Here is a 15,284-nt window from a genome sequence, read left to right on the forward strand (position 1 = left end):
ATAGATAGCCACAAACAAAGTTATGAATACCACTGTTATTCATTTAAGGGATATCACTACTCTACAGTAGATAAAAAGTCTAATGAATTTACATTAATCAAATAAACATAATGATGACCTGACATATTTGGTTTCATAATTATATATGTATTAGTAATCCCTTTTTAGAATCTACACAATATGATAGATACCTTTACGAATATTCATATTTCATGGAAAAGTATGGCTTGATCATCCATTATACTAATGTTGCATCTTATTACCATACTGATTCAAATGAATTTCTAGATCCATGTGATATAGCAAAGCCTGAGATATGGTCAATGGTGTATAACAAGGTATTCAAAAGAGGAAGAATAGTCTAATACTGTAAGCAAATGAAGCGAAAATCTGCCTTGTCTTGCGTCCCACAGATTACCTTCTTGTCAAGGGGGATGCACAAATATTTCTGCATTTGTGCTAGGAATCTAAACGGGCTGTTAGTTTCAGGGATGCAAGTCCCATTAGCATCACTGAGAGCTGCACCAAGTTATTTAACTGAGTGCTGAACTTACAGCTCACAGACATGTAACCCTTGTAGTAGAGCTCTAAAACTCTAGTGTTTGGTTTCAGAGCCTTGAAAATGTTTCCCTTGGCGGATTCAAGCTTTCACAACATTATGCATAGAAACATGAATTGCTGTGGTGATAAGAAAAAGTGCTGATTTGTAGATAGCTAATTTCATCCCACTTTTCAAGCTAATGGGGGTATATAACTGATATAGCTTGAACAGTTATGTCACTGATTTGAAACAGCAAAATTACATTGCATTAATTTAGCATATTAGACAGAAATGTAAACTAATTTCACAGCTCCTGCAGGCAGCATTTTATAATGAGAACCAACTTAATTTGAAAAACTAAACAGAAAAATGTGTATTTTTTGGCCTTCTCTAGATGCACAAAGGTATTCAACAGCACTGTTGCTTTTCCAGGGAAATTTCTTGTAAAACAAATGTCAGATTTATGATGACTAGGAGCTAAGCCCCAACCCCATTGTTACCGGGGCACATGTTAGCCATTCTTATTTATATGTTTTTTTAAAAAAGGTGTAATCTCTGCTGTCAGGCCCTGTTCAGGGAGTGTACACAGGCAGTGTGCAGGGAACTACTTACAGGAGGTTTATACAGTTGGAAGAGAAATACTTCTGTGGAGCTGAAGCAACTCTGTGGCAGAAGTCCTTCAACCGTAGCCACAGTAGGCAGCATGAAAGGGAGGCACAGAGAAGGGAGTACATGATACAATCACAAAGAATCCACTCTGCGGTTTGTGTGATGCTGCCCGGCACCCACCGTGCCTCCCATCGATGCTTGTAGATGTGCTGTTGACATTATAATCAAATTAGTCATGTAGAAACCTTCACAGTCAAGAGAGAGAAGCTGACCCTTCTAGAGCACCGTTGATCTAATTAAAGCTGTTTTCTAAAATGGATCAGATGAATCCCATTCTAGGTGATCCTGTTTCCCTCTGTTGACTATAAAGACAGTTTAGACATAACTCCAGTGCAGGTGTCTGGATGCAGGCTGGATGAATCCTGACTGCATGAAGACTGTCTAAACTCAGCTTCAGATCAGGCTGCCTGCAAACCCCCTCTGTCCTTGCTTGAAACACAGCAGTCCTTTTAGGAAGGACATGGCAGAGTGGCCATGAGAGAGACCCTGACCCAGGGTCCAACTTGTATGTCTCATGAGTCTGATCAAGGTGGTATGGGATAGAGGGAAGGACCCTGGCCAGACATCTCACACTGGATCACACTCCCATGGCACAATGCATGCTTTGGCAGGCCTCCTGGAGTGTGGGTGCACCAGCAGCTTCCCCCCAGGAAGGACCTCCAGAGCAGGCCCTCACAAGGAATAACAGCAAAGTGAGGGGTAAGCGTGGTTTCATGCCTGTTGTCAGGCAGCTCGTGCACTGCACTGCAGGGCAAATATCTCCCTCCTGCTGGTCCAAGATGCAGTGTGAAGCACATCCTATGGTCAGCACTCCCAGGAGGGACGTGCATGACACCTGTGTACCTAAGCACCAAATGCTGCACATCTGGGGCCTTACACACACACTTTTAGACAGAAGATAACACTTTCTGAGCTTTTGTGACTCAGAATGCCACGGTGGCTTTGGCTTTAAAGCAGTTTCTCACAGACTCCGTAGTGCCTCTCTGGAAATACAGAAACTTAGCTACACTGTGGGTAAACAATGCTTTATTTCTGTTTTCTGCTATTTCAGTCAGATTCATTGGCCTTGTTTTTACCTTCTCTGGGCCCTTGCTATTGCTTTGGTAGCAGAAAAGGAAGAGAAATCCATGTGGCCGTCACACTGACATAGGCTGGGTAAGCTGAATTACGGCTGCTCAGTACATCAGGCCAGCCTCCTGATGGTCCTTGGCTTTGGAAATCATTTTCCATTAATTATCTGCAAAATATTTACTTTAAAAGTGCTGTGAACAATCAGGCCAGGAAGCTTGTTTACTTGAACATTTCCTCAACAAGAGTGCAAACAGCATTGACATGAAGTTTTTGTACTTTTCTCCCAGCTCTAAATAAACGCTGTGTAGTACTGATCAGAATTTTGCTTTGGTTAAAGAAGAGCAAGACCTCTGGTGTTTATTTTTTCAATATATGTGTATTGTTAAAGAACAGTTACATTCATCAGTGACTTCCTATGCACGTACTTACTGCAGTTGCCTTTGTTTCTTTCTTACAGGCATGTAGCCACCGCTCTAGTTCAGAGATAATCTGCTGTACAACTCCTTCACTGAAAGCCTTCAACCTCCAACCACCCTTTGTAACCAAAGTGTTCTTTATTTTTGATGGTGTCAGCTCTTTGTTCTTTGATTTTGATTATGTAAATAATCCTGTATTTAAGCATTTTGAAAAGCCGGTGTTCATCTCAAGAGGCAACCAAAACGTTCTGGAAATCAAGGTAAGAAATGCTGAAGTAAGTTTTTCAATTATTTGCAAGCACGCAGCAGCATAGTGTATAACAGACGTTTTGATGAAATGAAGGAAGCCCCAAGGAAGCAAGGGCAGAGAGAGCAGTGTGTTCAGTACTGCGTGCACCCAAGCCCCCAGCTGTCGCCACTTAAAGGATGCAGATTTGAAAACAAAAATGCATACCAGGGTGGTTGTTGGCATCAGGTGGGGTGGGAGAGGGATTTTCCTTATCCTCATGGGAGGACCATGCTGTGTCAGCCTCTGAGTGCGATATGCTGTGTCACCAGTTCAGGATCAAATGTGGCCAGCAGCTCAGAACCTGAAGTGGGTGGTCTGCATGCAAGTCCTGGCTCATGGACTGTTACATGGGTTTGTGTCCTTCCTCATGAAAGATGTGGAGTTCTCTTTAGAAAGTGGCCTAGCAGCTATAGATCTCTAGAGCTGAGGGAAACTCTGGCCTGTGCACAGAAGTCACTCATGAGGATCAGTCACCACTGTAGCCTAAATATTTATGGATTCGTGAAAAATGCAAAGTCAATGCTGAGCACCTCTTAAAAAAGCACTGAGAATAGCCTACACAGCAGTGAGGAACATCTGTTAGGAATTCAGGGCCCTTGCAAGCACAGGCTGCTATCTACTACAGTGCTGTGGAGAAAGCAAGAGTCTGATTTCTTAAAATCTAGTGCTTTTTTAAGTATCAAGCAGAAACAGTATAAATACAGGTATTCCTAATTTGCAATGAATATTTATGAAAATTTAGTATTATGTATGTGTAATTTATATAGAATAGCTATAATTTATATAGAATACAATCTATAAAAAGTGCTTTATGGAAGAGAATCAGTCCTAATACTGGGGTCATCTCTTTGTGTAGCTTGTCCGTAGTTCTGTAAGCCAGAACTCTTTTCCCTTATGACAATCATGAAATCTTGAAGCCCTGAGGTCTTTGACTCCAAGATGGTCCAGTTGGGCGAGCTTCTGAGCTGCAGGAAATCAGAGGGTTCAGAGGTTCTGTCAGCCATGCTGAGTTGCAGTCAAACTCTGAATATTGATCTGTTTCCACAAAGTGTTTTGGGCAGATTCCAAAGAATAATCAATCTCTGATTCTTATTTTTTTTGTTTTGTTTTTCTACTTGGAACTCTTGGCCATACAAGACATACTTTTCCTCAGTGCAGAGCAATTCTCTTGTTCAGTTGCAGAGGAACACTAGAAAGAGTTGTGTGCACGTCAGTGGCGAGCTGGGAATATATATCTGCTGCATGGCTCAGTGCCTCAGTGCAGTGATAGCAGTGTTTTCCAGTATTTTCCAGGTCATGCATATCAACCGATTGGAAAGAAGACTAATTTGAGAAGAATCATAGAATAACTTAGATTGGAAGGAACCTCTAGAGGTCTTTGTAGTCTTTTGAGCCCTTGCTCAAAACAGGGCTAAGTTAAAAATTAGGTCAGGTTGCCTATGGCTTCATCCAGTTTGGCGGTATGTCTCTTGTTCTGTGGGGTTCAAAACACGGCAAATTGCCCAGGTGTGGCCTTTCAAGTGCTGAGCAGAGGAGAACCATCCACCTCCGAGGTACTGGTTTTGCTGCTGCTGTTGAAGTATGTGCTGAGCCTTCATCACTACAATGGCACGCTGCTGCCTCATTTCACCTTGTGGTCCAGTGTTTCAGTCATTTTCTTAAATTTGATGTCATCTGAAAGGGCAAGGACAGTGCATCCTGTCCCTTTGTCCAGGTTGTCAATAAACCAGTATTTATCCCAGTATCAGCCACTGACAAATGCCACTTGTTAGACTCCTAAGCTTTGAGCTGATGGACCATCAGTTTTTCATTTGCCTTGTAGTCCATCCATCCTGTCCTTATAATCTCAATTTGTTTTCATTGCTAGGAGGGACTGTGTTGCAAACTGTGCTGAAATCAAGGTGAACACTGTCCGGTGCTCTCCCTTCATCTACGGAGCCAGTTATCTCTGCATAGAAGGCAATCAGGCTGCTCAGGCAAAGTGCACCCTGTGCGCAAAGGAAACCTGTGCTGGCTCTTCCCACATTCTTATCCTTCCTCTGCCTGGAAGTGCTTCCATAAGGACTTGCTCCATAATCTTTCCAGAGGCTGAGGGTTAAAAAAATAGTTGGTTTTTTTAACTCTCTTCTTTCTTTTACTCCTGAACTTTTTATTCTCCCTGAAGGAGAAGCCTTCCTGGTGGGAAGAAGACATTCAGATAAGAAAGGCTAGCTCAGAGCTGTCCCACTGACAACTGACCAAAGTCACAACTTTTTAGTATTGATGTCACCTGTAGTCACGGCACCCACGGCAGATGCTGTCTACCTAAGCCTAATGCCCTGGTTATTTCCTGGCAACCGACTGGAGAATAACATTAGAGAAAGCTGGTCTCCTAGAACAAAGCATGAACAAGCACCAATTTAACATATTCCACTAAATAGAATTAGTTATACTGGGATGCTTCTGTCAAAACAGCGAGGCAACTTTCAGAAATTATAGTTGGGAGCCAAAAGATCATTACAAGCCATATTGGCAAAACTTTTCCCTTGCCCTGTACCCGCATTCAAAAATACACAAGTTTACATCCCTCATGGTCATATTTTGTGCAGTAATTAAGCAAGCTCAGCATGAAATTAAATGGCAGCTTGCTTCAGTGAACAGTCTGTTCTACCAAACCAAAGTTCTTTTATCTTTTTCTTAATGAGTTTCAGAGGGGTGGAGGGAGCTTTTACCACGAGTTTTTCAATCAAACTAATCTAGTGCGACATATTTGGCTTCCATCAAATAACAGTGGGTACCAGTTGAAAGATTCTGTTTGGTTTCCCCTGATGACCATAAGATGTTTTTGTAAGAAAATGTTACACACAAGAAAGCATTAAGTCTTCTGTCTAAAACAGTCAGGGCACTGTGTGCCATGAATGCCAGCCCTTCTTGTCTTCAGTGCCAGCTCTTTTGTCTTCCACACTACCAAGCTTCTCAAGGTCCCACATCATCGCTGTCTGCCTCTGCCAAGTACATGGCTCTTCAGAGTCTCTCAGTGCCCACCGTACCCCAGTCAGAGGGGTCATGGCAGAGTGCCTTCAGGCACTTCTCTGCTTCAGCACCATGAAGACACCTCTGCAGAAGGGCTCCTGTCTCCCGCCAACACGGGAAGCTCTAGGGCCAGGAAACATTCTGGTATTTCGCTGTTGGGGGACAACCAAAGACCTGAGTCTGCTGAAGAGGACCACACATTCTTTATAAGACAATCTTAAGGAACTCTTCTTATCTCTTTGTAGGTCACTCTCTTTTCCATCTTCCACGTTGCACATAAAATTATGTTGCTTTCAGTATCTGATCCAAGAGAATGCAATATGGAAACTGGGATTTCTGAGCAAGCTGCAGTGGAAGCTGTGCAGCCGCAGTAACTCCTCATTCTTCCCAAGTCCACCTCGTCTGCTTAAGAACCTCAAGAATTCTTCTGACACCAATCTCAAAATTTCCATGCCTGGCTTTGTGGTCCTTCTACTGCTTCTAGAATTTACCCCAGATTATTCCCATCTCTCTAAATTTTTTAGGTAGTTGATCTATCAGATTGGTTTGCAACAGCTGCTCAGCCCAGTAACGAGCTTCTCCAGCTTGTGTGCAAGGGCATTGCTCAGCAAGAAGCGAGTAATACGCATTTTAAAATAGGAAATAGTTTCCCCGTTCTCACAGGAGCCGGTTTCTTCCTCTTCTTAAAATGGTAGTCAAATTTTGGTGGTCCTGAGAAGAGCAAAACCACTGCTGAGTTTTGAAACTCTTAATACATTGAGATACTATAGTGAATATATTTGAAACTGCATTATATGAATGGTAACATAATGGTAATGGTAGTAAGTAAAAGTTACTATCTTCATTATAACTGGCAAAGGACCAACTTAGGAAACATCAGTATGATTTTTTTTCCCCCTTTAGGATAAGTATCAGTTTTGGTGGAAAAAAAAATTTTAGAAATCGTTTTTAAAAAATCTTAAGATTCAGTGTAGAAGGAAAAGAGGCCACTCACCCATGCTCTCCAGGATAATATATTTATCCTGAAGGTGGAAAACTCGAATTCAAGTCTTTTGAGGTACATCGTTCAAAGGAAAGATTTGAACCTGAATAGCTCACAATATGCAGCAAGCCTCCATAGTAATAAACCATAAACAGTCAGTCACATGCTTCCTGGTCCAGCAAACAGAATGGCTCCAAGTAGACAGAAGATAGAGTGCAAAATGGACTGCTTTGGCCAAAAATTAAAAAGCATTTACCTGAGGTGTGGCTTTACCAGTCAAAATAGGACATTAAACTGGCTCTCCTCTATGTTTCTTTAAATCTTCCCAGGGTTCTGTCTGATTCTGCAGCAGACCTAAAACATATGCCAGAGTAAGATATTTTGCCCCTCAGAATGGGGTTCTACTTTTATTTCCAGTGTACGAGGCCTTGCAGCAGTGTCAGCCACGATGCCTTCGTCCCTTCTCGTGAAGAGCTCCCAGATCAGCCCGCATAAATAGCCTTTATTAGTGTTACTCCCCATCCTCCCTTCTCCCTTCTTAATCCTGCTTAGTGTGCTTGTCCTTTCATCTTAAGCTGGGCTGTACACAGGGTAGGGCAGCTTCTTAAATACTGATGCACTCCTGAGCACAAAAGATCATGAACTTGGCCTTTGGACGCTACTATCACAACAGCAGAGGGAGTAATATTTCCTCCATGTCTGGGAGGTGAAAGCAGGTTTTCTGAGTAGGGAGTGCACTTTTCATGCTGTCATCTTTACCAGGGTTTGTTCCTTTTTGGTCTGTGGAACCTGATTTTAACAGATTTTTGCTTTTTTATGATTATGATTAAATAGCTCTTTTTGAAAACTTCGCTCCTGCTGCCCTAACCACTTGCAAAACAAAACGTTTGAGATGCCTTTAGTTTAAACATAATATAATGCCAGTTTTATATAAACAGCATCACATAATGCATCCTTTCTTGTGCAAAAATCTAAACAGGACCAATAGGTTTTATCCCTCAGACTTTTACATTTTTAGAAGTCTGCATGGGCTGTATGAGTATTAGTGACAGCAGATCTTATCTGTAAACTTTATCATCACCCTCTGGCCTGTCTGTCAAACTCCTGTTTACATGAAAAAAACCTGATACATGCATATTGACAGGGCAATGTAAATTTGCATTAGTCTTTTATTTCACAATTGTTTTTCCATTAAAAACATTTTCCAAGGTAATAAAAGGATTTCTCCCTAACTTTTATGAGATGGTTATGTAATGTGAAATTGATTTTTCTTTTCCAAGGGAAATTACATTGATTCAGAAGCTGTTAAAGGAGAAGTGCTAAAAGTTGGAAATAAAAGCTGCGAAAACCTCCTCCTGCAGTCAGAATCAATTCTGTGTACGGTTCCCAGCGATCTCCTGAAATCCAATAGTGAGCTGAACATAGAGGTGAGGCAGCTACACCACACATGAGATATTAATGCCGTTTTTATTATCATTCACAAGGTCGCTATTGAACCTATGAACTTTAAATTTAAGCCTAAGCCTGTGTTTACAGAGATATCCCTATCTCTGTTTGAGATGGAAATTTATAAAAAATAATTATCATCATTGTTGTTGTTACCTGTTTGTGCAGAGACTTTCTGGAGCCTTAGGCACAAAGTAGGACGTAAACTAAGCACAGAAATAAAATCATGGTTATTAATCCAAACACAAAGGAAACATACGGGGAGGAACGGGAAGGTATAATGGAGTAGGTTTAATCTGGAGTTCACAAGCCCTTATTTCAGAAAAAAATTCTGCTGCAGTCAAGAGGATCAGATCCTTTCTGAAAGATTTTTTGGTCTGCTTTTTGTAATTTCCTTTCAGTTCTTCTTGTAAGATGCAGACACTTAGAATAAATGTTTGAGTTCCACTATTGTTCTAAAGGTGGTTTCACTAGAGTCATTCCGAGTACTACTGCGAATTTAAATTGTAGACACTTTTGACCTACTGACTCGTAGAATAAGACACAAATCTTTCAGTATCTTCATGGGGGTTTTGTAAATATAAAAAAAGGAAAATCACAGTGGAATGGGATTACTTTTAAACTCTGAAATCTGCTTGTCATGTACTCGATTCACTGAAAACGGTGGAGACTTTGGCAGTCATGTAAGTGTGATTAAGATCAAAGTCTATGTAAGCTCTTTGGAGCAGGGAACACCTATTTTTTTCTATGTCTTTATGACATTCATCTCAATAGGATCCTGGTCTGTAAATGGTAGTCCTATGTGCTACTGCAATCTAAGTAAATAGTAATAACTAATTTGATTTATTAATTCAGTAAATATTAATCTATTTTAAAATTAATTTCTTTTGAAAAGTACAGATTAAATTTCTTAGGTGAATCAGGCAACCTATAAAATTAGATGCAGCTCTCCTTTTAGTGTATCTGTTTCCCGGACCTGTAAATGCCTAGTTTCATATAATACTTGTGCACATGTTGCATTCTGTACTGTTTGTATTTTTTGTATACAACCAGGACTGGCACTATATTCAGTCAGTTCTGCTAAATGATATTTCCTTAACCTCTAAGAAACAGATATGCGTGACGTATTTCATATGTAGAAAAGAACACAACATAAAGGGGTTAAATAAGGTTTCTGCTTGTTTACTGGCAAGGAGCCTCAGAAACTGCAGTCTGCCCAGCGAAGAAGAAAATTTGCTCTTTTGACGGGCAAATCCATCATTACAGTACCCAGAGGAACGAATTCCACAGGAGGAAGAGAAAAGATGGCCAAGTGCATTCTGACTAACAGAGCTAGTACCGTGTGACCTAAAACGGTTTTTCCCTGGTAGCTGCTTGGTGTTTGTTTGGGTGTTGGTTTTGGGGGTTGTTTGTTTGTTTGGTTTTGTTTCTTTAAACTGTTGACAAGCAAGAAGCTGGCAAGGGACAGGCTCACGTGACCTTGGGAACTGAAATGCAGGCATGCTGTCAACAGAGAGGGAGTTTGATGTTACAGCATATTTATGCCAGAAGGACGCATATTAAAGACATTTGGGCAATTTTTTAACATCGATTTCAGCCCATATAACCATAAGCCCATACATTTCTGTGCACCATTTCAGCAAAAGTATGAATTTAGTATTTTAAATTAACATCTGGTAGCAGTGGGACCCTGTTTTCCAGAGTGCATGTGTGAGTGTGTGCTGTGTGCATGGTGTAGCACGTACATAGCTGTGTCACTAGCAGAGCTCTTGAAGGCATGTAATGAAACATAAAAATGTACATCTGCTTTCACGTACACCAATATAACAATGTCTCTACTCCCAGTGTCTTATCACAGTACAGCATTACAAAATCAAGATTTAATACATATGGGACATATCAGCTTATACTTTAGCACTAATATTCTACTTCTTGCTTGTCTTTTGAAATCATCACACTATTTTTTCTGTGTTTTTTTCAGTGGAAGCAAGAAGTTTTGTCAACAGTTATTGGAAAAGTGCTGATCCGGCAAGATCAGAATTTCACGGGACTAATTGCTGGAGTTGTTTCAACATCAGTTTTAATTTTTATCTTATTGGTGTTTTTCCTCTGGAGAAGGAAGAAGAAACAAATTAAAGGTCTATCATTGTCGACTTCATCAAATAATTCTGTTATTATATCTTAGATTTTAAAAACTGACATCAATTTATGCTTTCCTTAACCGCTGTTCAATGTCCTGTTGTAACCTGTCAGCAGAGGTTTCACAATCAAGTGCAATGTTTAGTTGAGTTTTGGCCCTTGGCTCTTGCCTGAGCTGGGTGAAGGGCCACACTATGCCTAAAGGGGAAGGATTTCGGAGGAACTCTGAGCTATGTAGAAAACTTAGTAACTCCTCTTCCCCAGTCAGCCTTGGAAGAGGGAATGAGTCAATGACATGTGTGGAATCACAAGTACTTCAGCTTCATCCAGTTGCCTTGTAGTCCTCTAGGCTGTGCCTAGTTTGTGCAAGACACAGAGCGCTGCAGTGGCTGGTCTTCTGTCCACCCGGATCAGGGTGCCTCCCCTCTGGCCCCCATGTCTGGGTTTCCTTCGAGTGGGAACTGCTGCACTACGCAAGGGGGGAGGAGGAGGGGAGCTAATACACAACCAGGTCTTGTTCTGATACAATATCACGGTCAGATCATGAAGCTGGCCCCAGAGGCTTCAAAGCTCATTTGGATCTTCCAGTGTAGCCAAGAGTGGGGCTTTAACACAAGTCACAGCAAATCTTGTGCTGTACAAATAGCGCAAGTTCAGGTCTTGCACATGTCTGCTTCAGCAACAGCCCAACCCTCTTCTCAGCAGAGCAGAACATCTAAACTGAAATAAATACCTAAATGAATGTTGGCACACAATAAACACAAGGGTTTTCTCATACTGTCTTTTTCTCCTTCCCCTTCAGATCTGGGAAGCGACCTAGTGCGCTATGATGGCAGGGTGCACACTCCTCACCTGGACAGGCTGGTGAGCGCGAGGAGTGTAAGTCCAACGACAGAAATGGTTTCAAGCGAATCTGTAGATTACAGATCAACTTTTCTAGAAGGTACACTTCTATTATGAATCTGTATGGATGATATTTTATACATCTTGCTTTTCATATGTCTTCAGATGATAGCTGTTGTGATCAATATCTTAATTTCATTTTCTCATCTGGTTTGTCTGTGTCTGCATTGTTTGGGATTTTCATGTGTTTACAGGCTTACTATTTGAACTGAGCTTCTCAGGTGCTTCCCAAGATTAAGGTGCGAAGGATTTTTACTTTTACTCAGGTTGGAGCAATATATAAAATGCTGTTAGTGAAAATTCTCTGTAAGTATGTTCCACAGTTTATTAGGAGCTAGTGGGTAGAATGATTTTGTGTTATCATAAGGTCCATCACACCATGCACAAATCCACTCTGAAAAAAGCGATTTTAAGGATAGCATCGAGTGGGTGTAGGTTTAGTGTGTCTCAGTGAGTTCATACAGTCATGGTAAAGCAGTTCTGTCAGCTCAACATGGGACATGGAGATTTGTAAACTGATACTCTTTTGTCCGTTCATGCACCTCCTATAAAATGGCACACTGTGTGATGCAGAAATGCTGATTTTAATAATTAAGCTAAAGGGGGTGTGAAAACTGTCACAAATTGAGTGGAGGCCCACGTGTGCTGAGATGTCAGTCTTACAAAACATGCTGTTCATTTTCAGACCTGTGGGCATGACGGAAGAATAACCCTATGCTGAATAGATTTTTGTGCCACACATCACCATTTTAGCAGGGGTATTCTCCAGATCACTCTGCTGCACTTACCATACCACTTCAGGCTGAACGTGGCCAAGATGTGTGGAGACCGTGTTCTGTGATTACCATTAAAAGAGTCTTTAACTGTTAGAAGTTACCATATGATATTTGAGATACCACAGATACTTGTTGGTCTTGGTGTAGACATAGTCTTGTACTGTTTCAGGCGCTGCCATTACAACTCAATAGAAATCGCTCCAAATCCTTATTCCGCCTTGGTAATGCCCAATCGTGGAGTTGTTTGAAAGCCAGGCCTGTTCCAAGCTTCCTTTATGATTCTTTAATTGCTGCTGCCAGCTTGCACAGGAAGTTTCTTGATTGAAAGATTCCCAAAGGAAAAGCAAAGCCTGTGCCACTGGTTAGAAGGGAAAGTGCTACATGAGACACAACTATGCAGAGATCCTTGGTGGAAGGTAAATCTGCAGTGGTCCTGGGGCCACTGTGCACCAGCAAAGCACAGCCGAGAGTGCACCCAGGAAGGTGTGTTCACTTAATGTACCCGTAGGAATGTTTACATCAATTACTGTCAAAGAATAAAGTGACAGGAACATTAGAAAACATGCAGATCTACATGCAGCAGCTGTAAAAATTATTTTGCAACCGTGACTAGGGTATTTTACCATGATTTTTAAATAGATATTTGCCCTTGGTGACCTAAATATGGCTTTGTAAATGCAAGAGTTTGTATTTTTACCTCTAGATAGAGCAGCACTGAGTTTTTCTTGGCACCTGGAGTGATAACAGCACTATATAAAAATTTCCCAAGTTTTATACATAAATATATAAAGCATGTCTGTACAACATCTTTTACTCTTTGTGATAAAATATCTGATAATTTCTGTTGTTAAATTTATTCCTTTTTTTTTCTTTTTGACCCTGGGCTAAATTCTGCTCATTGACTCCACAGCAATCATTACAGACTGAAATTGGTGTCAATTAAACTTAGTTCTTTGATTCTATTACACAAAATACTAGGAAAAAATCTTTTCAACAAAAGCAGTTCAAAATACCTGAACAACATGCTGTTGACAAAAATAATTTTCTCAAATAAATGCTCCTTGCTTGACTGAAACATTTTTATTTCTGCTATTCTAAATCAGCTGGCTCATGTTATTTTCATGAGTAGCACTAACTGTATTATCTTCAGCAGTTACAGGATATGAATCACCTTTAGGCATTTCCCTGGTTGAATATTTACCATTGGATAAATATAGCTAGTCACCAGCAGTTTAGAAACCTTCATGAAATGCAGAGTTCCCTACCAGATTAGAATACGACAATAATAAAAGGTTTCACGGGTTTAATTGTTCACTACTTCCTCCTCCCATATTGCTGTAATTTTTCCATTTTACTCTTGTTACTCCCAATTACTAGAAATGCTATAACCTACACTTGGCAAGAAGTGACAAGGCTTCGTTCCATCCCCTCAGAAAAGTGGAAGTTCTGCCATTTACTTTCATAAAAGTAGGGCTGAGACAGGCCTAAGTTTCTAGTGACATGGTTTTCCTGGAGTTTGGCAGGTCAGCAGTGCATATTTTCATTTTTCCTTTGTGACCAAAACCTCTGCAAAGCCAAGCCGCTTCCAAACTGATAAAATCAAACCTTGCTTACCAAAGCAATAAAACTCTCAGTTTTCCAAGAAGTCTGAAAGGATTGTAACGGTTTCTGTTCATCTTGCAGATCAGTTTCCAAGCATGTCTCAGAATGGATCGTGCAGACCTGCCCAGTATCCTCACTCTGACCTCTCCCCGATTCTGTCTAGCGGAGACTCAGATTTAGCCAGTCCACTTCTCCAAACTAATGTCCACATTGACATCAGTGCCTTAAATCCTGACCTGGTCAAAGAAGTGCAGCATGTGGTTATTGGTGCTGACAGCCTGATTGTGCACTTCAGCGAAGTAATAGGAAGAGGTAGGTACTGCAACTCTTACCTTACCAACTGCTCTTCTTTTTTGTACGCCCTTTCATTATAAACCATTCTGAATAAGGTGTCTGCCTGGAGGTTTTTCAAGCCTTTTACCTCTTACAGGACTGCGTCCCATGCACCAAATCAAGGGGGGGAACCAAGGGGCTCTTGAAGTCAGGTGACAGGTTCTGCATTTGATCAGTTGGAGAAGACACCAAGAGGGTGGAGAGTCTGCCAATTAATAGGGCTCCTTTGAACTCAGAGATTTGCTGGTTCCCCCTCAGCTGCCTCACTCTTACCCTTTTCTAGGCTACAGAAAAGCTCAGCCAGGGCTTCTGATCCATGAGGCTGTGGTGGAGAAGTGAGGCTGTGATGGAGGAGTGAGGCTGCCACAGAATACTGCACAAGACTAAGGCACACCTCTGAATGGCAGGGTATGCTGAAGCAGGGGCACCAGCCATCTTAAACTCAGAGCCTGAGAGCTGGCAGGATCACTACACAACACAGAAAGTTCCAGCAGTCACTAGGGCATTCAGTAAAAGTCCCCATGGGCTAGGTGAAATGCACACACTCCTTTTCCCTCCGCATGTTTCCCCCAGCTCTGAGAGATTCACTGTTTGTTTCCTCTTACCAGACTCTGTTCCCCCTCGTTCCTCTCTCATCCCAGCTGCAGTAATGCATAGCTCCTGATTCACTTCCCCTTATTTTTATCCCTGATATAGCAAGCCCCCTATTTTTCTCAGTTTCTTCCATCATTCCTATTCCTCTGCATCTCCATAAGCAGGTTCCCTCCTTTCATAGCCTGAGCCAGCATTTGTTAGGGGCATTTATTAAACTCTGTACTGTTGAGTACCTATTAGTAACCCAAGTAGAAGCTGGATTTTCAGTACTTCTGCAGATCATGCGTGAGAGATCTCTTGTTGCATATCAGAATACTGATAAAAAATTGGCTATAAATGATATTCCTAATGCCTCTTCTGCAGGAAAATAGTCACAAATCAGTCAGTGTGTTTCCCTTCCATGTATTACACTTCATCATCCCCAAAGCAAGGGTGGGCCTTTTTCTTTTCTTTCTTGTTTCAGAAAAGTCCAAGTAATTTCCCATTTTTTAAATGTTGAAAAACATCAGAA

At 41.3% G+C, this 15,284-nt stretch overlaps 1 protein-coding gene across 4 annotated transcripts in view; it reads left to right on the forward strand.

Annotated features, from left to right (window-relative positions):
- MET (MET proto-oncogene, receptor tyrosine kinase) overlaps window positions 1–15,284 on the forward strand; it is a 90,894-nt gene that overhangs the window by 65,638 nt on the left and 9,972 nt on the right. For all 4 annotated transcript variants that reach the window (XM_055711781.1, XM_055711780.1, XM_055711782.1 and 1 more), the window contains 5 exons: window positions 2,739–2,957; window positions 8,261–8,407; window positions 10,408–10,564; window positions 11,368–11,508; window positions 13,928–14,158. In XM_055711781.1, the coding sequence (XP_055567756.1) occupies window positions 2,739–2,957; window positions 8,261–8,407; window positions 10,408–10,564; window positions 11,368–11,508; window positions 13,928–14,158 (895 nt within the window). The remainder of the gene's footprint in view (window positions 1–2,738; window positions 2,958–8,260; window positions 8,408–10,407; window positions 10,565–11,367; window positions 11,509–13,927; window positions 14,159–15,284) is intronic.

The sequence above is a fragment of the Falco cherrug genome, chromosome 5 (genome assembly GCF_023634085.1).
Source record: "Falco cherrug isolate bFalChe1 chromosome 5, bFalChe1.pri, whole genome shotgun sequence".
Taxonomy (NCBI): domain Eukaryota; kingdom Metazoa; phylum Chordata; class Aves; order Falconiformes; family Falconidae; genus Falco; species Falco cherrug.